The 24,258-nt window shown below is 49.7% G+C and overlaps 1 protein-coding gene across 1 annotated transcript; it reads right to left on the reverse strand.

Moving 5' to 3' along the window:
- Positions 1 to 562: 562 nt before the first annotated feature.
- Itprip (inositol 1,4,5-trisphosphate receptor interacting protein) lies at positions 563 to 23,270 on the reverse strand. The gene is made up of 2 exons (XM_017801214.2): positions 23,081 to 23,270; positions 563 to 2,722 (listed from the first exon to the last, which is right to left on the reverse strand). Exon 2 carries the CDS (start codon positions 2,707 to 2,709, stop codon positions 1,039 to 1,041), a length of 1,671 nt encoding a protein of 556 aa, XP_017656703.1. The 5' UTR covers positions 2,710 to 2,722; positions 23,081 to 23,270; the 3' UTR covers positions 563 to 1,038.
- Between the last annotated feature and the right edge of the window lie 988 nt (positions 23,271 to 24,258).

Here is a 24,258-nt window from a genome sequence, read left to right on the forward strand (position 1 = left end):
CAAGGGCCATGCAGAAAAGGTGGGCTGTGTGCAGTGAGCGAATTTCCCTGGAATGAGGACCTGGGAGGGGCTCTGTGTCTGTGGCCCAGACCTGGATTTTCATAGCATCTCTAGTTTTATAAGCCTACCCTTCCCCAGGACTGGGACCCTGAGGATAGCTCAGGGCTATGGCAATCCTCACCCCAGGGCTCTGTAACTCTCTCCAGAGTAGGCTGGACTATAAGCCAGACCCACAGCACTTGACTGGCTCTGCCCTAGTCACCCAGTATCTTTCTCTAGATGAGCTTCCAACTTCAGTATCTGCCATCCCTTACCACACTGCTGGCTGATGAGACCAGCTTAGAGGACGGGGAGAGGCGAGGGGCTGCTGTGGTAAATGGCACCTATGGTGCTTGGGACTTGGCACACTAGTAAAGGGGCAGGGGAAGGGGTACACCTGAGTGAGAAATGTGGCTGAAAACTGGCCGACTTTAAACTCTCTACCACAAAGTACCCATTTCTGTATAATAATAGACACATTAGCCACTTGGGGTCTTGGACCTCTATTTTTGTGCATGATGTGGCTCAAAGACTGAATTCCCACATCTGTCCTCATTCATAATTTGGCTGTAGATGACTGGGGCCAAGAGTTCCTGGAATGGAGATGCTAGGTTTTAATCTGGTTCCTGGTAGCTTTCTAGATGATCCTCTATTGATAAGAGGCACAGATTGGACCAGGGTATAAAAAGGTGACATTCAAATCAGTGCCTGCATTCTCTCCACCTCAGTGTCCAGAGACTTTTCTGTTGTCATCATCATCATTTACTGTGATCAGCCCCCAAACCCCAATGAACGGCCTTACCAACAAGCCTCAGTGGAGGAAAGGCAAACCAGCATTCAGCTGGACTTGTGTTTCCTTTACTCTGCAGGACCTGGCTTTCTGGCAAGCTGAACCTCAGCGCCCCTGCAGGCCTGCCGTGTTTCCTGCACTAGGTTGTAGAGACCCATTAAGGTAGACGTGGGACACTCCTGGCCTTGGATTCTCAGGCTCTCCACGCTCTACAAGACAACAGCTTTTGGGGGTGGGCTGGTATGGTCAGAGGGGACATGGAGGGAATACTCGCTGATAAGTGTTGGGGCATTCTTAAGCATCTCATAGAAGGAGGCCACTGTGCTACAGTAGAGAGTCCGCTGTACGACGAAGGACCGGAAGAGGTTGAGAGGCTCCGCCCTGAGCAAGGCCTCTGGGAGTCCCATGGCTTCAGGCACTTTGCGGTTGCCCACGAAGAAGTGATGGAGCTTCTTCTCCAGTAGGCACTTCTCCAGGAAGCAGAGCAGCTCCCGCAGGCGAACGTCCAACTGGGTAGCTTTCCAGTCTGCAGCAGGCCGGGACAGCAGGAGGTGCAACAGGGCTGTCTTCAGGTGGTAATTGCTCAGCCCACTGGGGCCAGTCAGACGGCTCTGCTTGGAGAGCAGGAAGGAGGCGATCTGCAAACAGCTGAGGTGGCAGGCACCCTCAGGCAGAGCCTTGGCTATCATCCGGAGGAACTGTCGCTCATAGACAGCAAAGGACAGGAGCCAGTCAGTGCTGGAGACAGGGGTTCCCCCAAAGGGCTCCCTGGGGAGGTGTGAGACAAAGTAGAGGTCTGAGTCATGGCACTGGATCACAGGAGTCAAGATGAGGGGCATGAACTTCCCTGAGCGGAACTTGATTTTGAGAGACCCTGGGGTGTCCAGCTGGCCAAAGGCGAGGTCAAACTCGTATTTGTGGGCAATGAGGTGCCAGGCTCTGGTGAGGGATGTCTGGAACCACTTCATAACCCGCATGGCATCTAGGTATGGGGACTCGCTAGAGCCCAGCAGGTCCTCCATTTTGAGGCCCTGGCCACTGCTGAACCACGTTTCATGATTCTTGCCGTGAAGGAGACACAGCATGTCTTCCCCAAGCTTGGTCTTGCCACAGATACAGCCCAGAGGGTCCCCATCAGCCCGGGCCACCCTGATCTGGCTGTAGCCCTGACGATCCAGGGGCACTGAGCGGCTGGAGCACCAGAGTTCCGGGTGGAAGCAGTAGGGTTCCGGGAGTGTGAAAGGGACAAACAGGTGGCACAGCAGTGGCCTGTCCACTTGCCAGTTCTCGTACATGCTGCCCACGCCGATGAAATCCTCCATCTCCATGTCAGTGTCCTGGTTGTAGAGGCTCCTCAGAGCTTCCAGCAGGTCGTCCACGAAGCCTTCCACAAACTCCCGTGTGCGGGCGGCATCTGCCGTGGCACTTCGGATACAGCGCTCGTAAAAGTGGCCCAGAATGGCCATATTGGGCAGGGTGAGGCCCTGCAGTGGAGGGCCCCCCAGCCCAGGCAGCTCATCCTCATCTGCGCCCAGGCACTCCGGCAAAGGCCCGTCCTGGTGGTCCTGCCGCCACACCTCGATGATCAGGAAAAGGATCATACAGAGTGTGCTCCACAGATCCCAGGCCGTGTGGGCCTCCGACTGCTGCTGGCCTACCTCTTCCACCTGCTGCAGGGCCTCCTTCTCAGCTACCAGCCGGGACACCTCCTCCTCCAGGCGCAGCTGCTCCAGCTGTAGCTTTTCTTGGTGTTCCTGCATCTTTCGGATGATCTCCTCTTCGTTTTCAGGCACCGTGGCGTTCTCTCGTGGGAAGAGCAGCGGGTGGTTAACGATGGCTGTCACCACCACCAGACATACCCGGAAGAGTCCCATGGCCATGACGATACTGTTCCTGGGAACAGAGAGAGACTGTGTGTCACTCCTATACTTCATTCAATGCCACATCTCCCTGGACCCTAGTACCAGCCTCTGCCACACAGAGCTAGTGACTGTCTTGGTTCTTCTCCTAGCCAGCCCCAAGCTGTCCCCTGTGAAAGTGTTCCATGCTCCAGTCCAGCCTTGGAGAAAGACTCCAAGGCTTACACTTGCTGTGGACATCTCTTTTTATCTGCCAGAACATTCCTCTTGGTGGAGACAGCACCCCACTGATCCTGATGGCCAACCTTCTTTCTTCCTGGTCCTTATCGCAGGGGATGGCTCCAGGGGTAAGCATAGAACCCAGACTCCTGACAATGAAGATTATCCACACAGCCATAGCTACAGCCACAGTGATTGGTTCAGTGATGAATATGTGACATTTTGAGCCAATGGAGATTCTTCTCTGTGGCTAGGGTTGTCTGGTAACAGGATTACATCTGCATTGTGCACTGTTCTTTAACCCTGAGGGGGACCTGCCTGAGAAAAGTCACCAACATAGAATAGAGCCAGGACCCGGCTGTGCATGAAGCTATTACTTCCAGGCTTTTGCAGTCATATGATTCAGTAAAGAATTCCTTTTTCTTTAAATTAACTTGAGTTATTTTTTACCATTCAAAAACAACAACAAAAACTAGGCTTCAATCAAACATTGCTCCACTGAATTCTGTCCAGTGAATGTGTCTTCTTACAATGCAGTAAACCTGGTGGTTAAGAACAACAGGTTCCAAAGCTAGCCTTCTCACTGAATAGCTATGTGGCTCTGGGCATGTTAACGCCTATCTCTGAGCCTAGGTTTCCTGGCACAAATAGAATGTGAAAGTAGCCCCACAGGATCACAGGACTGATGTCACTGGCTTCTTTTTACAAGGCATTTGAATTCTGTATCTGACCTCTAGCCACCCCACCTCCCCAGGACACATGGATTTTTTGGCCTTATATAAGGTAACTTTTGGGAGAAAGACTAAACTCTTAAGTTTTGCAAATGAAATTGTGATACACAAAACACTGGCTGAAGTATCTTGTTAGAAACCCAGAATCATGCTGGGTGTGGTAGCTCATGTACTTAGGAGACCAAGGCTAGAGGACTGCCACAAATTTGAGGTCAACCTAGACTACATAGTGAGTTCTAGGCCAGTCTGAGCTACAGAGTGAGACCCTATCTCAAAACAAAACAAAACAAAAAAAATAGGGGTTGGAACAACAGCTTAGCAGTTAATAATGCTTGTTTCTCTTACAGAGAACCAAGCACCCGCATCAAGCAGCTCACAACTGCCTATAATTCCAGCTCCAGGAATCCCAACACTCTCTTCTGCCCTCTGAGGGTACCTGTGTACATGTTCACACACATGCACACATGTACACATGTGCACATAGACACATACAGACATAGACAAATAAAAATAAAAACAAAACAAAATGAACAAACAGAAAACCAAATGCAGAATCCCAGCCCCACTCCTGACATACTCAAAAAGAATCTATTGCCGGGTGTGGTGGCGCATGCCTTTAATCCCAGCACTTGGGAGGCAGAGGCAGGTGGATTTCTGTGAGTTCAAGGCCAGCCTGGTCTACATAGTGAGTTCCAGGACAGCTGGGGCTTGTCTCAAAAAGATCAAAAAAAAAAAAGGAAAACTATCCACATCAAAATCTGAGGATGCTGTCATACAGTACAGTAGTCTCATCAATACCACCTACAATTTCACTTTCCAAAGCTTCAACCTGCAGCTTTAAGTTGTAGCCATTCTGAGTAATGTATTGAAACCACATGCTGTTCTAGTCTTTTCTTCTTGGGCTATGGACCATACATCTGTCCAGCATATCTACCTAGTATACACTACCCACTGATTAGTAACTGGTATCCACCTTGGTTATCAGATTGACTGTCTCATGGAATCACAGTGCTTGTAACCCTTATTTTACTTAATTAATAGCCCTAAGCACAAAAGTCATGATACTGGTAGTTTGCTGATGAGAAGCAGCAAAAGGCTTCTTTTATGTGAAAAGAAAGTTCTCCAGTAAAGAAACAAAGTCATATGCCAAGGCTGGTAAAGTATAAGAATGAATCTCCTGCCTATGAATTATCAAGAAGGAAAAGAATTCACATTGGTGTTACTGTTGGACCTCAAACTGCAAAAGTTGTAGTCTTAATGTATGGGTAAGTGGAGGTAAAGGCATTAGGTGTGTCCATATATATGCAGTGGAGACAAAGCATATGCAGCCTTCAGTACGTACCATTTGTGACTGACTTCAGGTACTACGTGGGGGTCTAGGATAAGGGGCACCTCTGTATAAGCCTCACCTTAGAACCCTCTCCTTTTCTAGCAGGAACCTTGAGAATTAACAGTCTTCCCTTTTTGGACCTGCCTTGTCCCTTTGCTTCCTGTGACCTCTGCAAAGACAACGGCCATCTTGAGATTGTCATTGGACAAAAAAAGAGAACCCAAGGGGCTTCTCCCAATCCCCTCTAGCAAGCTACCACTAGCTAACAGGAATTCCTGAGCTCTTTGGCTTCAGCATGATGAAATTCTTGCCCTTATGGTATATAGGAGAAGGGGTTCAGTCACCAGGTGAGGATGCCTCAGCAGACTACCTCCAGCGAGGGACAAGATATAGACTTAGTACCCTGAGTTGGCAGCTGGCCAGGGCAAAGGTGCTGATCAAGTGTGACTCAGACAGCTCCACCCCACATACAAAGGCACTTGTCAGCAGGATCCAAAGGGGCTAGGGTGGAAGATCTAGCTTCAGGGAATTCCAAGTGCTGACAAGTTCAGGCTCAGCTCTGAAGAGCTCACAGGTTTAACAGAGCAAGAAGTGAGGGACAGGAAAAAGTGTAGGAAGTCAGACTGGAAGGGGGGTGGGATGGGAAAAATGTCCAGGGGGCAGTCAGCCAGCCTCCCACCCTCAAGCCCAGGAGTAGCATGCTGGAAATTGCAGAAACAGAGCAGCCCTGGTCTCCACATCACAGAAATAGCAAGGGACGGTTTCACCAGGGTGGTCCAAGCAGAATTTTGAGACTTGCTCATATGTGTGGATCAGAGTTTTGAGGTTACGAGGGTACCTACCACCAGCATGATACCAGATGGTAACCAGATAGGAGAAATAGGAGGTTCTGAGGTATACTTCAAGGTCCCTGCAACTCAGTCACCTTTGGGGACAGTCACAGCCCTGGCAACTTCCAAAGTGGGAAAGAGTCAGCTTCCATGTCAGCTGAGGGGAGCAGGTCACCCACTGAGGGGTGATGCCATAAGCCCCAGCCTGGAAAGTTCTTTACCTTCCTACCCAGTAGGTTTGGTTATGCCACCTGATCACTGCCCACTGCCTGCTGGAGGATGTTGGCTCTAGGACCCCCCTTGTTCAGAACTCAAAACCCAGGGATTAAGAGAATGGACTTGGAGAAGGCAGGCCAGGTTAGAAGCCAGAATGTGCACCTTGGACAAATCACTCAATCTGTCAAACAGGAAGAATGCTACCTGCTGTTGTGAAGCTTGAATAAAATGATACATGTTGTGCTTAGCATAATACCTGGCACAGAACAGGCACCCCCACAAATGCCAGTTTCTTTCCCCTCAGCTTCCACAGGCCTGTTTTCTCACCAGCCAAGCATACCAGACCTGCCCAAGGTTTAGGGTGTGGAGGAACGCATGCTGGAAAGTGCTTTGAAAGCACAAAACGCTCTACTGTTCCTTGGCTGGCACAGTGCTCCATCCACCCTGCCTCCCAGCAAATGGGGGAGAATCCTTTGGAGCCTGAGATCCTCTTGCAGGTCAGGAGTTCCCACTGACTCACCTCCTCACTCAATCATGGCCTCCTTCCCAGGGATCCTATCCCAGCTATCATTTTGTTCCTTGCTAACCTTCGGTACAGGTTGGCTGTGTGCAGAGCCCTAGCAATGGGGCAGGAGGGACAGGCGAGATAGTGAATGGGTTGTAGATGTTTGGTGCACATGACCCAAAGTTGGGTTTCCTAGTTAATAAGGACCACTAGAGGCCTCAGACAGGAGAAAAAACACTGGGATATGTGCAGATCATATAAATAGGACAGGTAGTTTGGAAGGTTTTGTAAATCAGGGATATGTGCACGTGCATGCACACTCACATGTGCATATGTGTATGTACACCCTTCCCCAAAGAGCACCTTTCTTTTATTCCAAGGATGTCTACCTCTGCTGTTCCCAAAGCTCTCAGTCTGAGACTCCCACACCTGTGATCTGTAACATCTGTTGGTAGCCTTGGCTTTAAGAATAAACTTGGGTCATTTGGCAGGCTTTAGCCTGCTTGCTAGGAAGCCAACAGGAAGCCTGCTGAATGCCTTTCCACCCTCCACCTCACCCACAGGGAGGGTGGCTCATACAGTTCATAGCTAAACTTAGCCTGGCAAAGAGCCAGGTTATGGGATATAGAGGTTGGGGAAAGATGGTGGCTTCTGGGTGTCTGGGTGAAAGGTTGAAGGTGGTGGCCAAGAATGGTATTCTACCAGACTCTTCCTGTAGGGCTGGACAGAAGCCCAAGACCCTGGAAGAGAAATCCAGATGGCTGTTTACTGGAGCTGCTTATTCCTGCACTCTAGAGCACTCCTACCACAGCTTTGGTAAACAAACCACTAACAGTTAACTATCAGCCATAGTTCCCTTCTGTCAAGCCCTCACTAGGATGTGCTGGGTCCTGTCCACAGTGATGACAGTGACCTTCCAAGAGGTGACCATGATCCCTGTTTCATGTTATCTAAAGCTCAAAGAACTTTCTAGACATGTGGCTACAAAAGTCAAAGCCAGGCTGAAATTCAAATCGTTCTGCATCTGCCTGCAAAGCCCAGGCTTTCTACTATGCTATAGCGACAGAGCACCTACTGAGTACAAGGAAAAAAACTGGATGCTTTAGGATCCTCAACAATGAACACTGCCCCCAGTGATGAACACCACCCACTCCCTGGCAAGAAAAACCTTACAATCCACATGGGAAGTCAGAGAGCCTTGAAGTACCATGCTGGGGCATAAAAGCCTAATGAATTATGAAAACACAGAGGGAGAGCTTTATTCATGTTCTTGGGGTGGGGGGTGCTCTGTATTGTCTGGAGGCCTTTCTTGACACATACACTGGGGAGGTGTCACTGTGTAATCAATCTCCTGACTCCAGAGTCAATCCCTCCTTTCCTTCCAGAGAGAATTCTCAACAAGCCTATGTTCCTCCTCTGCCCTGTCACTGGTCTACTGCAACCCAGGGTTGGATGCCTCTAATCTTAGCCACAGAAGTGTCCCAGTGCTTCCCTCTGGAACAGTGGTTCCCAAACTGCTTGCAGCAGCACCACCTGTGCACTTGCTATTCATGCAGCTGGCCAGCTGATCAGAAATGCCAGGGCCGGGGCCTAGCACCCATGTTTTAGCCAACCCTCCAGGTGATTCTTGAGCCTACTGTTCAAGTCTGAGGACCACCTATTCCAAAGTCAGGTTCCCAAGCCAGGTACCCTCAGGGGAGGAGGAAGGTGGGGTTCCTGAGGGTCACAGCTGGATTCTGAAACTTGCCAAGGGCTCGTGCCTGGCCCAGCCTGTCAGATACAATTACTTCTGCTAATTAATTACGATAGCAGCTCCAGACTTGGCCAGGTATTCAGAGTCAATAGGAACAAATGTTGGCTTCCTTTCTGAAGTGGAATAAAGGAGGTGGCTAATGGCAGAAGACACCTTTTGGTCCACGCTGTGTGCACATTTTCTCTCTCTCTCTTTCTTTCTCTCTCTGACTTGGAGCCTTTCTCACTGTCTAAGTTCTAGCCCCTCCAAGAAAGGAGTCAAGGGAGACCCAAACTATCCTAAGTTTGGGCTGAATCTTATGTGTGTGCCTGGCCTTGTGTTGGGGTTTCCAATTCTAGCTAATGAGGTTCATAGTTGTTTTCAGAGGAAATAAAGCCAATACTGAGAAAGTCAGAATTTAGAGTTGTACAATCTAAGTCCCATTTACAGACAAGCAAACTGAGGCCTAAAGAGGAGAATGGCTGGACCTTCAGGGTGATATGGAAGGGGCTGAAGCAGAATGGACATCGTCCTTTGGCCCTCCTACAGAGCATCTGGGAGGAATTCCCACACAGCAGAGGAGCAGAAAAAGATGTTTTCATTATTATGAGTTATCTCATGTCAGGCACAATGCTAAGCATTCTGCCTGTAACTCCATGCCAGGCATAATGCTGAGCACTATGTATGTATATGTTACCTACCCATGCCAGGAACAGTGCTAAGCGCTTTGTTCCTATTACCCTACGTCATGCATGATGCTAAGCATTTTGCACATGTTACCCCATGTCAGGCATGAAGCTAAGCACTTTGTACACGTTACCCCATGTCAGGCATGTTGCTAAGCACTTTGTACATGTTACCTCATGTAAGGCATGATGTTGGGCTCTCTGCATGTGCTCGTCATTTAACTTTTAGAACATCAGTTAGGCAGTTACACTATCCCTCTTATAGAAGAGACTGATGGTCTGATGGACACAGATGGTCTGCAGAACATGAGCAATACCTCAGCTGACTCTGCCCTTCCCTCTGTTCTCCATCCACTTCTCAGGAGGTTGATGGGAACTGAGTCTTATTACCTCCCACACCTAGGGGCACTTCCTGGCCACCAGTGTCAGTGGCGATCATCCAAATCATCAGGCCAGCTGACTCTCAAGCTTCTTAGGCCTTGGAGAAGCATGTGATGAAAGATCAGTTGATTACAAGGCTCTTTTCGGCCTCAGACTTCGTTTCGGAGCTTGGAGTCCAAGGTGGAGCAGCTCTGAGGGGGCTCTCTTCTACATCCCACCCCCAATTCCACACTTCTCTCTAGAAGAGCCCTTCCCCACCTACTGTGAGACCAGCTTCGTGTGGGATCAAGCCTACCTCCCCCTTCTGAAGGCTATTACATGGTCAGGCTGCTGCCCTGGTCTTCACAAGGTCAGTTTACTCACTGGTTCTGCTTTCTTACCTGCAGGGCCAGCACAGTCACAAAGCTGAGTGTTCTGAAGCCCCCAGTTCACCCTGCGTGGGCCAGACAGAGCACAGTCTCCCAGCTTGTCAGTGGGAACCGATAGCACCACTGGGAGATGGCCAGGGTAGAAAAAGACATGCAAGTTGCCTGTCTCCACCAACTCCATTGTTGGTCAATTCAGGATCCAGCCCTGGGACTCAGTCAGCATCGCTCTCAATGTAGCACTATCTGCCATGACAGCACTCACCCTTTGAGAACATGGGAGAGAAGAAAAGCCTGACAGAGCTGTCCCTTGTCCTGGCAAGGGCCATTGGAGACACAGAGGTACCACTGGAGCATCTTGGACTGAAGTCTTTTCTCCCTTGGTACTGAGGGGGGCTGGGCCCTCACAGCAGGAGAGGGAGAGGCAGGCAAAGAAGGGAAGTGAAGAAAGAGGAAGGAAGATCAACAAAAAAAATAATTGAGAAAGTAGGTACAAAGGATGTGGTTCTGTGCTCCACCTCCTTCACCCAACATCCCTGTGGTCCTGGCTCCAGCTGCCCTCCACCTCTCCCACTTGGTTCATTCCCTTCTCCTTGGCCAGCTGCTCTTCCTGAAACAGTGATTATAAAATTGAGTGTGAGGGGAGGTTATATTACCAGGGAAAAGTTTCAGAGTGCTGAGTGGTGGGGACATTGGTCATTTGGAGGGCACATGCTTTACCTACAGGTACCCGCCACCCCAGTGCATACAGTCTGTGGGAACAGCAAGACCTTGTTTTTCTCTCCCAAAGAGAGCAGAATCCTTCAATTTTAAAAGGCTGGCTATTATTTCAAAAATTCTTTTAGAATCACATGAGTCTAATCAGATATGTCAATGGATCACCAGGGCCTGTGCACCCCATCTGCAGCCCCTCACATGACAATGCTCTCTTACCTCCTTTCCACCACCTCATCCCCCCAGGGGCATTCCTCCAGAGTGACCTTCTGGAATTTACCTGCCTTCTACATCTTTAGCAAGCACTGAGCATAACTACTACTTCCTGTGCCCAGTCCTCCCTGAAATACTCTGGCTAAACCATTTTCCCCAAACTCGGTTCTGGCTGTTCCAATGTCTTCCTTGTCAGCCCAGCAGCAACCCTGGGAAGAATAATCACAAGAGTGTCTGAGGAATGAATGAGTGTGCTCCAGGCCTGTGCTGGGGGCTTTACATCAACGCCAGAACAATTCCTTCCCCACAGCCTCTCCAGGAACTAGAAGAGACGGCAGTCTAAAGATTATACAGTAAGGAGAGCTGGATGCTAAAGGGCAAGGTCTATGGTCCTTAAGCCAGAGGAGATCCAGAGTAACTGAGCAAGACCACCAATGAGCCAATGGAAAGTACCCACTGGGTGAGGAGGCGGCCTCTTTACTGAGGTGAATTCTACTGTCCACATGGGGATGACGGCTGGACCCATAGGCAGTGCCAGGTCATACTGCCAAAAATACTCCTGGAAGCAGGAGGAGTTTTAAGGAGGCTGCCAGGATGCCAATCCTCTTGTCTAGACTGGAGTCATGAGAGTGGCCAGGGCAACAGAGGGAGAGGAAGGACAGTGGTCTAGACCCTGCCAACTCTGGGTAGAGAGTCATAGCCTTCCCATTCTGCTTTTCCACTGGTTGGTGTATCTCCATTGGCAAGCAAAAGATGGTAGAGAAGCCGTCAATCTCCCAGGATGGACAAAGTATCCTCCTGTCCAGTCCCCTGCCTGACTCCTTAACAGCAGAGGCACTGAGCCATAGGGAATCACACACATCACAGTATCCTCCCCATAGAGGATGATGTGGAGAGGGAAGACGGGAGTGGAGTCAGCAAGGTGTAAAACAGACAAGGAAGGCACCCCCTGCAGCCCCTGAATCCTGGGCATATCTGCTTTCCCCTCATTTATTCCCTTTAGGATATCTAGAATCCAGTAATCACTGTGGGGGTGGAATGGCAGCTGTCAAGATGTGACTCTTCTAATCCTCAGAGTCTGAAAGTGACCTTATGTGTACAAAGGAACTTTTTGTCGATGTGTTCAGCTGAAGGAGTTTGAGATGAGATCCTGGACTACCCAAGTGGACCCTAAGTCAAATGACCAGTGTCTTTATGAGAGACAAAAAGGACAGGACAGAGGAAAAAGGTGAAAGGAGACAGAGGTGGATGACAGAACCACGAGACATCTGAGCTGGAGCAGTCAAGGAAAGATGCTCCTAGAGCATGCAGAGGGAGTCTGGCCCCGAGGACACTCTGCTACAGCAGTCTCAGGTTCAACACACAAAGCAGCCTCCTCTCCCCCAGCCACCAACTCCCCAGTCTTCTCTGCACAGGCCTGTGCTTTGCATCAAGGCCACGTGAGCCAGGGCTCTCACATCCCAGCCAGCACAGACTTTTGGATTGAGCTCCTCTGTGCTCTCCCTAGCATCCGGGTCCTCCTACTGCTCCCTTCCCCAACCCCGAGGTTCTTCCACATTTCATGTAGTCCTCTATCCATGTAAGACAGGTCACAGCTTTAAGTCTGATGTTCAGGCCTGGCCTCAACCAGTCTCAGGGACTTGGCTCCCTCCTTGCCCTGCCTGTCTACTTCAGATCATCAACTGTTCTCCGAACACCTCCTGTGTATCTCCACTGTTTCCTGTTTCATCTGTGCCTCAGTCTCTGTGAGCTAAAACTACCCAAATCTCTTCATTGTAAGCTCCTCCCCCAAACCATTTCAAGGGGCCTTCCAGGTTCCCCCAACTCTTGAGACAATTTCTTCTTTCTTGAACAGAAGAACAGTGGGAGGCAGTTGGACTTTTTTTCCCCCTTTTTTCTTTCTTTTTTTGGGTATTTTAAAAATATTTATTATTTTTATTTTATGTGTATGAGCGTATTGCTTATATGTGCATAAGTGCACCTGTGTCATGCAATGCCCGTGGAGATCAGAAGTGGGTGTCAGATCCTGTGGAACTGGAGTTACATATGGCTGTTGGCCACCGTGTGGGTGCTGGGAATCGAAGTCATGTTCTCTGAAAGAGCAGACAGTATCCTTTAACCACGGAGCCATCTCTCCAGTCCTTGTTTTGGTCTTTTTGAAACAGGGTCTCCCTGCAGCCCCAGCTGGCCTGGAACTCTCTATGTAGACCAGGCTGGCCTTGATCTCACAGAAATCCACCTGCCTCTGTCTCCTGGGATTAAAGGTGTGTGTCACTACTCTTGGCTGTACTTCTTAAGGCTCTCAGTGCAGGCAAGCATCTGGAGCCTTTGCAGGTGAGGCATTTCCACAAATGTCCCTGGCATACAGCTGGATCCCTGTCCTTAGTGTTCTTATTTCATGAGGCAGCCCTAGGGGAGGGTGCCATCAGCCCTCCCTCACAGGCAGGAGCTCAAGGCACTGAGGTAGAGCAATGGACTAGAGGTCACACAACTGACGAAGCTCGGGACCCATGTCTCCTGTGGCCATCCTGCTGGTTCATCAAGATAAACGAGGATGCTGCTTTTCTCCACTGTCAGGCTCCTCCAGGGTGCTGGGGTGGTGATGGTAGTGGTATCTTTGCCTTAATGCTCCCTAAAGTACATGGCATATACCTGCTCACAGTGCCAAGGACACACATCATCCTGAGGACCCACTGCTTATGCTGGAGATACAACTTTTGAAAGAAGACCTCCACAAAAGCTGATTATCATTCTACTTTCTTGAGGTGTTTCCTACAGTGTGCTGGCCTGAGGGGGCACCCCAGACTCCTAGGATTCCTACGAGACATCTCTAAACTTGAGACAAGCACTTGTGAATCACAGGAATGCAGTGCTAACCATTTCCCAGACATGTACTGGGTTTTCTCAGAGTAGACTACCCCCCCCACCCGCAACAGCTTCCATCTCAAGGGCAGAGGGACCATCAGGAGTCCCACCACTTCCAGTTTCTCCACCCTGGGTTCTGTACATACCCTACCTCTGAGCAGAGCACCAAGGCCCACTTCTAGGTGGGACAGGCAGAGCAGGCCACAGGGTAGGAAGCAGGATCCAAACCACAGAGCAGAGCTGCTAGAGAAGAGGGGGACCTGAACAGAACCAAGGAGTAACTAAGAAGGAAAATAAAGCCCTCCCTGGGCCCTCCCCGCCCTCACTCCCCCCTTTCAGAGGAGCTTGGGATGGATGGAATTAAAGGAGCTGCCAGGGCCCCTGTCACTTTTCCTTTGATCTTTGCATGGGAACAAAGCTCCAAAGGCAGCTTGCCTGAGTTCTGCAGGGAGGGCCCCTAAGGCACAGAAGAGGATGCCACCCCATTTCCGTGGCCCAAGAAAGGCCAGCTCCTCCACACCCATGTCCTGCCCACTGCAAAATCACCTATGAGTCCTTACCCTGGTCTCTAGCTCAGTCTCCTGGGGCTTAGGCAGTATCTGAAAGTGGTATCTGGGCCCCAGCTGGCTAGAGAGAGAAGGAGGGGGAGGAGCAGTGGAGAGGAAAGGAAGTTCTCTGGGTCTCCTACAGAGAGAGAGAGAGAGAGGAGAGAGGGGAGAGAGAGGGGAGAGAGAGGAGAGAGAGAGGGGAGAGAGGAGAGAGAGAGAGGAGAGAGGGGAGCGAGAGGAGAGAGGAGAGCGAGAGGAGAGAGAGAAGAGAGAAGAGAGAGGAGAGAGGAGAGAGAGAGAGAGAGAGAGAGAGAGAGAGAGAGAGAGAGAGAATCGTGCCTGTAAAGATCTAAAACACCCTTTCATCTTCATAAAGGGGAACAAAGGCAAGAGGGAGGCCAATCCAGTTGTAAAAAAATTAAGAGCTGTGGTCAGCTTCTTTGCCTGGGCTCTGCTTTGGGGACCCAGGCTGAACAACAGAGAGACTGCCTGGCTGCCTTCCCACACCTGTTAGTCAGAGCTAAGGAGTTCTCTTCAGTAAGGCTTGGAACAGTTAGCAAAATTACTCACAGAATTATCTGTGAGGACACATTCACACTCCCAAAACAAAACAGCCAGGACAGTCTACCCCCACGTCATTTTCCAGCCATGGGGACGGGGTGGCAATTGTCGATAATTAGTGTGCTCTGCCAAGGCTGCACCTAGAACATCATAAATGTCCAAATAATACCTGATGAGCACAGGTCCATGAGCAACCATGGATAGCGTCAAGTTCACATGTTTCAGGCCACCCAGAAACAGGCCAAGGTTCTTCAGCTAAATTGAATTTTAATAGTTTGTAGAAGCTTAGAGTACAGTAAAGGGGCCACACTCTATGATCAGAAGGGTTGGTGTGAGTCCTGGTTTGCTATGTGCTATGACATCAGCATCTACTCTAAGGCTTACTGCACATTGGTGAGGTATTGACACAGTCACATGGGATACTCTGGAAATGACATTGATGTTGGCATTTGTATTGGTCTCCCTTTGATTTGTTCCTCTGGGAAGAGGAAAGTGGACATCCCTGGAGGTTTTTTAGCAGCCCGGGGACACTAACTAAATTGTCTCCTCTACCTCCCTCTAAAAAGGTCACTGAAGAAGAGGGAGTCCCATGACCTAGGAGACTCAACAGCAACCTCCTGCAGGCCAGCTGCTCAGCAGCATTACCATGACTCCTCTAAATAGGTTCAAATCAGTGGGAGGTGCAGCTGTGCTATGAATGCTTGCTGAACAAATGAATAAACGAATGAATGAATGAATGAGTGGAATCTTTTTTTTTTTTGGCCGGGCATCAAGCTGGGATGCCCCCGAATGATTTAAGAACGCCACCACCAATGAGGTGTCTCTGTCTATTGTTGGGGATATGAATGGAGTCTTATTCCCAGAAGCAAGCCTGTGAAATTCTTGGAGTATAGTGGGGAGTCTGGGATGAATTAACTTCTAGATGCTTTCTTCTTAGGAGGGGCCCAGCAGTCAGAAACGCAAAGCTAACAGTGATATGCACCGAATGCCGTCGCAAATGTGATTCAAATCCCTTGCAGATATATCCCTGGAGACTACTGTAGCTCTTTCTGGTCTGAGGCCTTAACTTCAGGCCAGTGCTCACAAAGAAAAAGACTCATAGATGAACTCTGAAATAAGTTTTAGGAGAGCCTCTCTTGCCTTGTCTGTCCCTTTGCTACTCTGCTTCTTGCTAAGGAGTCTTGGGAGAAGTTGACAACAAACAGAGAAGGATTACAGGGTTCCATAGAAAGGCAGTGAGGCAGAGTGAGCAAGTTGTCCTTTCTGGAGAAAAGTAGACAAGCTGGTGGCACTGACAAGCTTTGAGAGGGTTTAGTAACTGCAACCAACACATAACATTTGAGGTTTAAGCTTTGTGCCAAGTACTTGGTGCATCATCCCCATGTTAAACCTCTGGGGCAGGCAGGCACTCATACCCATTTACAGATAAGGAAACTGAGGCACAGAGTAGAGCCACTCTCCCTCTACTGTTTAAGGAGGGGAAGGTAACATGAAATTTGGACACTAAGGAGACAGAATGAATTCCTTCTGACAAGAAGGGGTGTGACCTAAGTAAGGTTTCTCTATAGCTGATTAGGAAAGGGGACAGGGCTCTTTTGACATGGTATGAGGTTGGGGTGGGGCTCTATGTATTTGGGTAAAGCATAAGGATAAGAACAGAACAAAGATGGATAAATTCAGGACAGTTGGAGGCAGGGGTGGGCATCCGCTTCCCTCCCTCCCGCCAGCCTAGGGTGCTGCAGTCCTGCCTCCCCAGAGACTCAGAACAAAGTCTCAGCAAACAAAGGACCTGTTCATGAACTTCAGGCCTGCTTGTAAGAGAGCTATTGAAACAGGCTCCAGTGGGAACAGTGTGTTATGAGCACATGGTTCTACCGACAGGCAGGGCCCAGATGATGGCAGCACCTCCCTTGCAGGCCTGATGGTGCTACTGGGAGACTCTTTTGCATCCACTTTGGGGAAATGACCCAGAAGGAGAATGCAGTGGCAGCTCAGGACAGCTTTGAAACAGAGCCTCTCCTCCTGGGCAAGCCACAAGTGGTTATTTGTGTGGAAGTGAGTCATCTGGTGAGCACGGGCTCTGTATTTCTCCTAGGGATGCCTATGGGAGCATCTCAGTGGGTACTGCATGTTGTGTGATCTTTGTAACTATCATGATTGGACAGACAGGAAAACTGAGCTCCACCTGCTGATGTCAAAAAGTAGGAAGGCTCAAGTCTGGAGTTGGTGCTCTGCCTGTTGGCGTCTCACTTTTGACACTCAAGCTATGGGGTTCTTTATGTGACTTTCTTGGTCACTGGGCCGTGGAGTCCAGGCAGGGGGCCTGAGATGCACAAAGAGTCTAAGGCTCTGGGAGACAAGCGATCTAAGTTTGAATCTCATCTCAGGCACACTGGGCAAGTCCAGGCCTGTTCATCTATCTAGAAAACTGGGACAATATGCACCTTGAGAGGCCATTGGGAGCAGGGGAAGCAAGTGCATGTGAAGGGTCAAGGATGGGCTCTGCTCAGAGCAGATGCACAGTACATGAAGCCAGTATTTTCCATAAAAGCTATTCTGATTGTAGGAACAAAGGGTCCTGACAGGTGATTTGGGGACCAGTTTTGCAAGTGGAAGTGTAACCTACAAATAGTCTTTTCTGCTAAGGATACTCCAGTTCTCACCTACAAGCTTAGGAAGGCTATGCCCATACAAAAAATTGGGCAATTACTTTACCCACTGCTCCACTGGCCATGAGGCTGTATGTGATGCAATGCCCAGCTGCATCGAACTTGAATAACATACTTTGAAGTTAAAAGGCCCAGGGTTCTGAAACCTTGCAGAGCCAGCACTGCCATGTCACCTGTTTTTCACTTCTCTCTGGGAGGGGAGTTCTCCCGTGCTTACATCTTTCATCAGTAGTGTTGGCTCGTGGCGGCCCCTTGCTTTGGAATTCTGTCTGAAGGACAGCAGCAGGCGTTGCCTCAGAGGATGAAGCTGAAGCCACAGGTCAGCAATTAAGAGCATCAGAATCGTCATGAGTTCAGTCCAGCACACAGTTCTGTCCTCTGTGTGTCCCTTTGATGACACACCGTGGCTGCCCTCTCTACCACTACTCCCAGACTATCAAGTATCTCTCAAATACCCCCAGCTTCCACTATGAGTTCCTGAAAAAGGGACTCCACAGGTTTAACTGAGCACGTGTAGAGTCCCACGGGGCCTGGGAGAGTGGGGCGACAAGTGAACTCCCAGACTGCCTTTCTTATTCCAGTCAGAACTGCCTGCCCCTTGGAGGGTGGTTTTGGCTTCCACACATTCCTTTCCTTCCATGCCTCAGCTCATAAAGCTCTGTGAGTCTACTGAGTCTCTAACAGCCCATACCTGTCTTATTTGCTCAATCAACAAAAAGCCCTTGTGGTGAGGACATGGCCACTCTTGATTTTTTTTTCTTTGGAGAGGAAGGAGAGTTGAGGACAAGGGAAAGCTACTTTTCTGATGGCATCCATTGCGGAACCAGCCTGTCTTTCCCCACACATCCTTGAAGGTTTGGACTGCTGGAGCAGAAGCACCTGTATGAAGTCAGTCAGGCTCAGAGAATAAAGAAAATGCAGCAGTCAACACTGTGCCTTCTCTTTGGACCACACACAAGGCCTCAAGACCCTCCACCAACCTGCTCACAGCTCAGACCACAAAACTGCAACCCACCCCCCTCCAGGTCCACCTTCTCTGCAGCCTGAGAAACATACCTGTGGAGGCTATATCTTCTAGGCCCCGGCCTTCAACATATGTCTTACAGTTGAGGTAGTATGTGTCCTTCCCAACACCTCCCAGGTGATGGTGTTGCCTGGGCAACAGTGATGTCACCTGAGGTACTTCCATTCCAATGATGTCACTGGATGGGCCATGTGGGTAGAGGGGGTATATGTTCTCTATAGGAAAACATCAGGGGTCCTAGCCATTGAGGAAGATTCAAGAGGGCCTCTGGGGCACTCTAAAAGATGTGTTTTTCTCTTGAGAAAGTCTTCCCACCTTGCTTTTCTGTCTGGGTACCTGCTATAGGCCATACTTCTAGCCAACTTTCCCTCTCCCTGACTAGACAAGGAAGGTCAGGACCAGCAGCTTTGTCCTCAGTTTGGAGGGACACAGGGTCTCCTTCTGTCCCCGTGGCCTTGCTCTTTGTCCAGACATCAGAACACAAAGCAGTGGCTTGATGGGAGCTCGGAACAGAATCTTAACTGACTTTTGTGTTGGAAGCTCAGACTAGTCGCACTGTGGCCTAGGCCAAGCACTGTGCTATGTGCTTTTCATCCAACTCAGCCCTAAGATGACAGGTTATTCTCATCTTAAAGAAGATAAAACCAAGGCTTGGAATAGACAAGGTACTTGCCAACTTCTAAAAACACCCAATTCTTGAACAGTAGAGCCAGGATTCAACCTGACCTATTCCTCCAAAGCCCAGGTAGGCCATGCCTCCTTGGTCCTGGAACATCTGGAGATGTGGCAAACTAACCATGAATTCAGAGTGGCCCCAGAGAGAGACCAAGGAGAGAGGCCGGTTGGGCAGAGCAGGTGGCCCTTGGGCAGCCAAAGTACTACCCGTCCTATGCAGATTCTAAGAGGCCACTTGGGTTTTTCCATTCCCTGGGACCCCAGTGCTAATTAAGGACCATGTTTCTTTGTTCGGTGCTTGGCTTCTATTGACCCATCCAGGTCACTTGAGCATTCCATTGATTTGCATACAGCAAAGCGCACAGCCCTACAACCCTGAGATTATATGATGTTTATCTTATGCAAATGCAAATATATGTAGCTGAGAGTTACTGCTCACAAAGTACTAAACAAATAAGTAAATAAAAGGTGGAAAGCTACATTATGAAAATATAAAGGGAGAAAGCCTACCTGGCAAATACTGTCCTTGAGGCCTGGCCAAAGAACGTACATAGTTCAGCCAGGCTGAAGTGAGTATCAGGTCTACCTAGCATGGAGCTCTCCATTGCCAAGAGGTTCTCAGAGGTGGACAGAGCTCTGTACTACTAGACATCAGTGCCAACTTACCCTCCTTCCTGGCTGTGACTCCAGTTTGCTCAGCAGAGGTTTCCCATCAGGCTTGCCCAGGATGCAGGGAACAGACAACATCCAGTCTGTGTGATGTTAAGCGAGTTTCCTTATGAATTAATGAGCTTGTGTTCTGACTTGTACTTTCTTTCTAGAGCTTTCTCAGGGTGATTCCAGAGCCTGAGTGCAACTCTCCCCACCTCCTAAAAATTATATAAATAGGGTTTCTAAGTGGGAATAGCTAAAAGAAGCCCCTGAAACTTGTGACATGATCCACCCAGGTAAATACCACCCACTAGGCAATCTGTTGGCCACGAGCCTCCATGGATGGTCTATGCTTTAAAGTGCTCGTTTCGGTTAATTAAAAACTGAGACAGCGGTGTGGGAACTAAGGGATTATTGAATTGGAGCTAACAGAGAGTTGGCAAAGGTTTTCTGGATGGTCTTGGGAAAGATGTGTGGATGAACAGGATTTGATGGAGGAAGGAAGAGGACACAGATGAGGATGAAGGGTTTTGAGGAGTAGGGAAGCGTGTTCAACACTCCTCACCTGCTTCTACTCCTTGGGAGATTCTGCCTAGGCCGGGCCATGCCTGTAGCTGTCACCTTTTCTATCTGTACCAAACCCAGGTGGCACTTTACTCATCCTTCTCAGTCTGGGCTGCAAAGTGGGTCTTCCATCTGACACCACCAGTCATCAAGAAGGAAGGTTACTTGACGCTTGGGCCAAGCCTCACAAATACAGTCAAGGCTGGGCTTGCCTCTTTCCTTCTTTCCTTCTCCAACTGGAAAAGTCTGTTATCCTTGTTTCGATTGGCTGAGGGCTGTTATCTTGTCCTTTAACAAGGAAAAAGGCAACTGCTCTTTCCTCTTTTCTGTACGAGCCCCCGACCCAACCAACTTTTAAGCTTACTCTGCTTTAGGCTCTGTGCATGCTTAGCGATTAGAACTCAGCTTCCAGACTCCCAAACACTTTATTTCCCTAGGTCTCGGTTTCATGATCTGTAAAATGGGGATAAAAATACCATATGGGCCAACTATAAGGACTGAATGAGTTTAAACAGGTGAAGTGCTTTTAGGTTGGGGGAGAAAAAGAAACTGGGCAATATTAAATTCTTAATAATTAGCTGCTGACTGGTTGTTCAGATAATGTACTGCTCAAGGGCACCAGGCTGGGGGATGAAGCCCGGCTACTTAGCTATGGTGTCCCTGGTTTTAATATTTTATTATTTTTTTATTTTATGTATATGTGTGTATTACCTACAGGTATGTAAGTGCACCCGTGTCAAGCAATGCCCACAGAGTGCAGAAGAGGGCGCTGAATTCTTCTAGAACTGGAGTTACAGACAATTGTTAGCCACGATGTGGGTGCTGGGAATAGAACCCTGGTCCTCTGTGAGAGCAGTCAGTGCTCTTAACCACTGAGGTATCTCTCCAGCCCCAGAATCCCTGGTTTTAAATGGCACCAAACATCATCCTCTTGCTAAGAGGGAAGCAATGTATTCTGATTCACACAAGTGGCTAAGACAGGCAGCAGCAGTCCTGATGGTTTTCATCAGCTCTCAGCATCCTCAGTTCATCAAGAATGGGGGATGGACCAGCCTCTGCCATGAATCAGGATCTGCTTTTTTGGAAAACCTGGCCTTTTCTTAGTACACGTCTCCATTACAGCCCGAGGCTGCAGCGCCCCATCATCCTTACTGTGGGTACCTCTCATCTCCAAAGAGGGAAATACAGAGGCATGGGCCCAGAAGGCACCTTCCTCTTCATACCTGTGGATGTTCGTGCCTCTGCCGACATTGATGGTCAACACATCTGCTGAGCTCTAAAGTTCTATCGAGCCTCATCTTTCTGTTTCTTCTAATCAGAGAATCTGTGGCCATACTGGGCCAGTTTCAATGCTTGGACACCTGACAGCCATAGTTACACGTCCTGCACTTCCCATCCCTGTTAGAAGTGGCCGGCTGTCTCTTTCTCCTTCATGAGTGGACTGTCTACACAATCCCAGCCTTTCTCCTTTGTATAAGTTCTGGCTTGCCAGTGGTGTCCCTTGAAGAAGTGGTTTCAAGAACTGGGTTAGTGTACTCTATTGACTCAACCCTACTTTTGTGGGGTGCTCTGTGTGGGTGCTTACCACTTGTCTCTGTGGAGACTAGGCATCCTTTTATCAGACAGGACTCCTTATTCTAACCCCAGAAGGTCCAAAAAGGGAAAAACACAAAACCAAGTTCCACCCAGACAGAGGGCAATTATCTCCCTAGAAATTGCTGCACCTTCTTGCTCTCTGAAATGTTTACCCAGGCACTCTGTTTTTCCTCATGGGCTCAGAGAGGTGACAACTTCTCTGGGATGGTTATACCAGGTTAAAAGTTCAGGTCTTTGCCCCCTGAAAACCAGAGCCTGAAATTACTGATCTTTGAAAATTACCCACACAGGGGATCCATTCAGACACAGGGAATAACCACTTCGTGGTTACCCACAAGTGGAAAACTTGAAGACAGAATAGCCTGGAGCAGCAGCAAAGCACAGGGAATTAGCAAACAATGACTGCCAGTTAGGTACAGCAGACAGGCAGAACTCCACACAGCCTGCTCTGTTATTAACCAGGTGAGTGATCACAGCCCCAGCCAACCCCATTTTCACTGCTAACCTAGGCTGAGGACCACACAGCTGTGTTGGCTTTAGCTGGTAGCCTCTCCAAAGTACAACTGGTTTGTAAATGCTAAGAAATCCGGCAAACAACAGGGTAAAAGGCTAAATGACGTTCTTCCCCTGTTCAATTATTTTCCCATTTCAGATGGGGAGTCATCCTGGGGCTTCTGAGCCTCAGCGGCCAGAATGAGGGAACCCAGAGTGGGGCTTGAGGATGGGGTTAGGTGTCAAAGGCAGAGACCATTTGCAGTCAAGAGAGAGTTTTGCATAGCATGGGGTCTACTTCACTAAAGGCCTTGAAAGAAAGAGGAAGTGACAGGGGCTTCATCCGGCCTGAAGCAACCTTGTTGCGTCAACACAAGCTACGAAGAAACAAACGTCACTCCCACTCCTTTCTTCCAGAAGGGGAGGCATGGCTGCTGAGCCCCGCAGGTCGGCTTTAGGTACTAAAGGTCCGGGCTCTAGGTACAGACACGTGGCCCCGCCTGGGGCTCCGATGCTCGCCGCGCCTGCCGGTACCGCGGATGGCGGGAAGCACCCGGGGCTCCGCGGCTCGGGCAGGAGCGGAGAGACCCCTAGTGCATCACACACGACGGGTGACCGCGAGGGACAATGCACGCGTGCTTTAAAGGAATCCCTAAAGTCGGTTCCCACCAAGGTCCCCGCAGGCGCCCGCGCTCCCCGCACCCCCGTTTGCCCTGCGCTCCGGGCCGCGACCTCCTTCGCAGCCTTGCCGGGTGCCTGGTCCCCATCGCGCCCTTATCCCACACGTGAGGCGCAGCACAGCCGGTATTCTGGCCAGGGACTTACGGTCGGCCTCCGCCCCCTGCCTGCGGCGAGGGGACTGCGTGGACCAGGCTCCGCGCGCGGGTCGGGGTCCAGGGTCTGCAGGCTGCCGGTCCAGGGTCTGCAGGCTGTCGGGATCCAAGGATGCGGGGGACTGGACCGCAGCGGGTTCCCGCCTCCCAGCCTCCACCCACCGAGCTCTACTGGGCTACGGAGTTACTCATTTCCTGGATGTCACGGAAACTTTTTCCTCCTTATAAGAACAAAACACCCGCCTCTACTGGCGCGGGCCAAGCTCTTTAAGGACGTCCGTGCGGGTTGTCGGGGACAGGCACTGAGTCCTTCCTGGGGACCTTCCCCGTGGTCTCCGGACACCGCAGAGAGGACAGCGGAACTGGAGAGCGACTTCTCGGGACGAGATGTGGCCAGTGGAGTGAAGCGAGGCGACCAGACAAGGGAAATGGAAGGTCGCCCTTAAAAGTCGATCTTGGCCACAGTATGGAAAGGGTTAAATCAATACAAGTCTAGGAGCGTTTCTGTGGCGCGTTTTACAAGCGGTAGAATTCCAGGGGCCACCTATTTTGTCCCTTGGAGGAAAATATAAATCGGGACGCAACGCCAGCTCTTTCCTGCAGCTTGAGTGACTTAAAACAACTCACCAAATTTTGTGGTTAATGAATGCATTGTTATCCCTCTGTCCGGGAACAAAGGAATCCTGATGCCGAAGGGGGCGCTCTCCTTTCCAGTTGTGAAGTTTGATACAGGGTTGCCAGCTAGGTGTTTTAGAGCTGAGGAACCAGTAGTGTAGTTCATTGGTAGAACACTTACCTTAAACAAAAGTTTAAGCCTCTACTCACAACCTTCCTATTGTGAACTGCACATTCCCAGGGCCCTGTGGAAATGGCTGGGAAGGACTGGGATGAATTATCAATCTGTTTCAGGAGCGCCTAGGGAAAGCTGAGGGAATTAGAACACCCAGTCCAGAGATTAACACCCTTGCTACTAGCATTTGGTCTTAGATCACCTTGCTTTTCTTCTCCATCCAGCCAAGAAACTTTTAACACTCTCCTGGAACACATTAGGCTGAGTCTGAAAGATAAACAGGCAATGAGAAAAAGTTCTAAAAATAGACCCCTTGGCCCCTGGCCCAGGGCACTTTTATGTTCAGTCTTTCCCTAGCTGCTGCTCACAGCTTTTTCCTG

This window comes from Nannospalax galili, unplaced genomic scaffold (assembly GCF_000622305.1).
Source record: "Nannospalax galili isolate Female #2095 unplaced genomic scaffold, S.galili_v1.0 scaffold161, whole genome shotgun sequence".
NCBI lineage: Eukaryota > Metazoa > Chordata > Mammalia > Rodentia > Spalacidae > Nannospalax > Nannospalax galili.